The sequence below is a fragment of the Habropoda laboriosa genome, unplaced genomic scaffold, assembly GCF_001263275.1.
Source record: "Habropoda laboriosa isolate 0110345459 unplaced genomic scaffold, ASM126327v1 scaffold486, whole genome shotgun sequence".
Classification (NCBI taxonomy): domain Eukaryota; kingdom Metazoa; phylum Arthropoda; class Insecta; order Hymenoptera; family Apidae; genus Habropoda; species Habropoda laboriosa.
The window spans coordinates 341072-346377 of NW_017100724.1; the positions used below are offsets into that span (position 1 = coordinate 341072).

At 36.6% G+C, this 5306-nt stretch overlaps 1 protein-coding gene across 1 annotated transcript in view; it reads left to right on the forward strand.

Annotated features, from left to right (window-relative positions):
• LOC108577076 (BAI1-associated protein 3) overlaps window positions 1–5306 on the forward strand; it is a 79037-nt gene that overhangs the window by 67755 nt on the left and 5976 nt on the right. Inside the window, exons 17-19 of the mRNA XM_017940174.1 lie at window positions 4257–4402; window positions 4603–4819; window positions 4902–4976. Coding sequence (XP_017795663.1) covers window positions 4257–4402; window positions 4603–4819; window positions 4902–4976 — 438 coding nt within the window. The remainder of the gene's footprint in view (window positions 1–4256; window positions 4403–4602; window positions 4820–4901; window positions 4977–5306) is intronic.

Genomic DNA, 5306 nt, shown 5'->3' on the forward strand with positions numbered 1-5306 from the left:
CTGGTAGTTACTTGAAATTGTTTTACACCAACGATCACTTGTAAATACGAATTCTCCCTCGAGTTTCGAAATTCCAGTAAAGTATAGAATTGTCCCGAGGCTAGTAGAGATTTGGAAATATTAGCTGGAAGGTGTACAGATGAAATTTTACTGCTTACGTAGTAAACATACTTTGCGTAGTTTTGGTTACAATGCTTGAATTTGAGGAAAAGATGGTAAAAGTAGCTTTTGTCGTTGAAAGAATGCTAAAGTGTGTGATAAAGAATTGACACTGATGCAGATAAGTATCATCGGTGTGATTCTATGTTTAATTCAATTGTATGTACATATATAAAGACGTTTCTCGAGATCAAAGGAAAAGTTACTTCTCTGTACGAAGATGTTCTTCTGATTTGAAATAATAACAGCTGAAAAAGAATTTAATACAGTCGCCAAGCTATCTATCTACACTGTATGTAGTCCTTACTGACGCATTTTCATGTAAGTGTACTTTGTTGTTTCACGTGAAGAGCAGCGATGGAAGTGGGACGTGATCGACACGTGACAAGCTTGATTGAAACGAATTTTGATAAATGTAAATTAATATTCGTATGAATTCAAAGTGCAAAGCATAATTTTTCATTTTAAATTTTAGTACATTGCCTTCGGAATTTTCTTATTAATTATTCATGTTAATAAGTTCACGTTCTTAATAATCAATTTCTTAATAATTTTCTTAATTTCATTTCATGGATTCTGTTATACTTGTTCTATTAAATACAGTAGTATTTATAATATGTAAAACACAAACGTCGATTTTAATACTAATTATCATTTCTGCAAATAGGAGGCAGTGTCTCATTATCTGAACCAATCCCGGATATTTCGACCATATTTCTGCTATCAAAGGATTCAAATGATTAACAGGATGAATCATAGAAGCACATACAGTAAATCATTCAAATAAATCGTTAAATAAATCCTTCAAAATCATATTTGCTTGGAAAATAGCATGAATCACCTCTGAAAAAATACAAGAAATACAGAAATTTAATGTAAAATACTAGGAGTGACTGAACTGTTCGATGAAAAAGTGAACGCAGTTCAGTCCGACAAATTGTTAAATAGATCAAAAAATCGAGTCTTCAAAAGTAAAATAAACTGCCTCTTTTAAAAATACAATAAAACGCACAGAAATTTTAAGTAATGGGAGGAATAAAATACGAGAAATGAACAAATTTAATATAAAATTCTAGGAGTGACTAAAATGTTCCATGAAAATACGAACGCATTTCAGTCCAAAATCGAGCCTTCGGAAATAAAATAAAATACAACAAAATTTTTGAAAATGGGAGGAATTAAATGCGAGAAATAAACAAATTTAATATAAAATTCCAAGTCTGACTAAAACGTTCGATGAAAGTACGAACGGATTTCAATCCAACAAATTCTTAAATACATCCAAAAATCGAGCCTTCAAAAACACAGTAAAATACCACAAAATTTTGAATAATGGGAGAAATAAAATACAAGATAGCAGTATAAGAATGAAAAAACCGAACGAACCTTGGTCGAAATCGCGACGCTCTAATTTCCTGGCGTTCCCCGTGGAAAAGAAAGAAAAAACAGAAAAGTCGATCCACGTGACGCCTGAAAAGGAGCTGTCCGGTAGATTTCCTCCCGCTTCCATCGGGGCGCGCGAATACGTGCTGACGTAAAGCGCGTAATTTTTCACCGTATCTTTCACGGAACGCCGGAGACGCGAAGGGCCACGCCGTGAAGCATGACGTTGCTTTCCCATTGGCAGCTTTTTTATTTCCAGCCGGTGCACGCTTGTCTTTTATCGGAACGACTTGCCTGCTGACACGTCACACGCTCTGCATGGATCTTCCGCGTAATTTGCCGACCATCGCACAGAGAATATATATATATACATCCAGAATAACCCGATGCATGAGCTGAAACGGTTCAACAAGAACGCACCAGACATTGTTGTTGTTGTGTATCTAGAGCGGTAGAATTTTTGGAGGGAGAGGGATCCAGTTGGCTTAGGTAGCTTAAGAATTTTTCGACGGAGGAATATCTCTGGATATGCTTGATCTCTTGTACCCTGGGATTTATTAACGAATCGGTTTTACTTCACCGGTGAAATTTGGAATTTTTTGAACATGGACTTGGATGGTGGATAAATTGTTTTTTTTTTTTTATTATTTATTTGAATTAATTCTTCCGGGGTAATTTGGTAAATGGAAGAGTATTGCGCAATTTACGAGGAAATATTTGACGTGTGATGTAATTTTAGTTGGTACAGTGCTTTTTGGTTTAAAGGAGAAATCAATGTTTTTCAATTTATATAGACATTTTACTAGCTTCCAAGTAGTTCAGGATTGAGAAATCGATACAATTGTTGAATTATTTAAAAAAAGACTGCTTCTTTTTGTCCTGTATCTAATTTCTTATTTCAATGCCTACGATTAATGGATGTTTCTTTTCATTCGATTTTAATTTAAATTCGAACAGCTTTATTAAATACATACAGATTCTGCAGGGTGAGCCATAATTGGAGGGGGTTGTATCTCTTGTTCAGTCAGAGGTAGGAAAAAGTTGTGGAAATGAAACCCAAACTCTTTTTTAATGGAACTGCATATTTTTTGAAAAATCTGATATTAGATATTAGAAAAATATAAAAATACAATATTAGTGAGATAGGGGGAGTTCCGCTAGCGCCGGACGCTTAAGCTTCTTCTTAAGTAAATCTCTCTACCTGAAACGCGTAGAAAACTTATTTTTATTCCTTTTGTCTCCTCTAGGAGATACGCAGAATAACGGCTCGGTAGCGTTTCACTAATGTCCGATATTAGGTGCTGTCCGGCGTTAAGGGAACTCCCCCTGTATCAAATTTTTTATTATACATTATTCAAGACTCGAGACTCACCCTGTATAGTTGGGGCCACGATATAGCGAGGTCGTAAATTAAACTCTCAAGAATCGGCATCGATTGATGTTGCGGCACTCAAGGCCGTGTGTTGCAGTCTGTTTGAGGGTTCCAACAATAAACGAATGGTAGCATATGATTTGGTACTTCAAGTAGAAAATGGTATTTCATTTACAAATGGAAAATATGTTAATATTAAAGCTACACAATCCTTTTGCATTTTCTATCTGCATCTTGTAACCGTACTTCCAAATGCGGCTTTTCCCAGAAGAAAAAAACCCTAAATTGTCCTAGCTGAACTCAATTTTCAGTAAATATATTAGAATCAGTTTGACTTTCGCTGGATACAAGAATTCTTTGTACGGTCCTGACCATGGTTTCAAGTACTTATCTGCTCGTATTTCTGTCAATTTCGGGGTCCCGGCAGCTAAAACATGTTTACTTTGACGCCTAACCGATTTTACGACCTCGCTATATCGTGGCCCCAACTATACACACTACACTATTTCCAATTTTCTTCTCGACGGATGCTAATCGAATCAGAATTTCATACACTAATACGTACAATTCATCGAATCCTCCACTGATAACGTACACACATTCTATTTTATCGTTAGGATCGAGTGAAACGAAATAAACGGTACAGAAAGTTAACTGGGAGTCCATTAGACTCGTCACTCTCGTGTCGTTTCCAACAGGATTCCGAAGAAAGTGGAACAATCAAGAGGAAAACTCAATTTAGTCGCAACCACAGGATATCAAGCATCCAGATCGACCTTTTTCCCTGCATCTCCAGCGATGTGCTTCCTGTGCACAGCCACTTAAACCTTCTTTCTCGAGTCCCCAATTAACCTTCCTCTCTGTAGGGTGTCCACCACTTTTACGCAACTTTCCCAAACGAATTAGTCGCTTCGATACAATCTCGTCGAGTTTACGTTGTCGAAGGGAAATCCTGTAACTGTATTTTCTATACTTTGCCTTCTCTCTTTTCTTTTTTTTTTTTTATGGTTTACGCGTATCGATTAGATACGTTCTTTAACGTTTAAAAAGCTTCTCAATTTTATTACTCGGTATTCCTTTATACGCAAGGAAGGTGTATTTTTCAGTAAGATAAACAACAGTGGAAGATTTCGAGTATCAATTTTCCCTGGTTTCTCTTTTGAGAAAAGAATTTTTTAAAATATCAAATCTTTGATTTCGAGGTAGTAATAGAAGCACATCGACTTCATTCGATGAAAAGTATGAAAAGTGGTGGAAATGTAAGAAAAGCTGTTGAAGCACAAGTAGAATCGAACGATTGCCCTTCGTTCTTCGCTTTCATCCGAAGAAATGTGTTTCGTAGATGCAAAACGAGCTCGGAGCAAGGGTTACCACAGCTTGCCTTCAACTTCACGGCCAAAACGCGGACGAGGAATACGTTTTACCACCTGGAGCAGAAATTGGAACGCCGATGTTCGAATTATACTTGGCTCTGCAGGATTTCATAATGTAAATACATTTAAAGAATTATTTACAATTCGTGGCATTATGAAATCGAGAAAATTGCACATTTTTAAGCCGACTGATCTAAAAAGAAAATGTTCAGTTTCTTGAATTGAACAGAGAATAAAATTTAGAATATGAATTCTAATGTAGAATTTTTCAATTTGAAAAATAATTAAACGGAGAAATGTACGTGATATTTTTAGCATGAAGGAGAACCTACCACAGTCAGACCATAAAACTTTAGCGATTTGCAAGTATTACGAGTGGTTCAGACCAGCTGTCGACAAATGGCTGGATCTGGCCAAATTGAAGGCGATTCAACGAGTAAGAAAGTCGGCTGAACTCGATCGAATGTGCACTGGTGAATATATCGTGAAGCATGGCACCTCTGCCATTGACGTAACAGCCTGTTTCTATCAGGTATATAAAGATATGTTTAAATTGAATTATTACACTGTTGAATTTATCAATATTGGACATTTGTGTCTTGAAATATTCGCAGATCAAGGAATTCTGGAAAAAATTGGCGTGGCCGGATCTTCCAGGATCGTACAATTTAGTGATGAAAGTTGTCGATGTGAGTAATTAATATTAATCAACGTTCGATTGAAGAATTGACAAATTTTGAAACTTTGCAATATTGAATCTATGCGAGTTAAAAAATTTTGTTATCGTCGATAATTACGGTTCAATCGTTGTTCGACTATTGTTAAGGCGTGTCCTGTAGCCGGATTTATGGCAGCGAGTCAAGTGGTCGCCGTCGCAGGCAAATATCGCTTTTTCAAAACACCACAAGTGTCTATTGCGTTGCTTGCGACACTTAGTCCCTAGGACCAGACCCCGCCATAAATCCTGGAGTCTCTGAACCGAAAATAGAAAAGTGGCCCACGACTTTTTCCCACGTCGA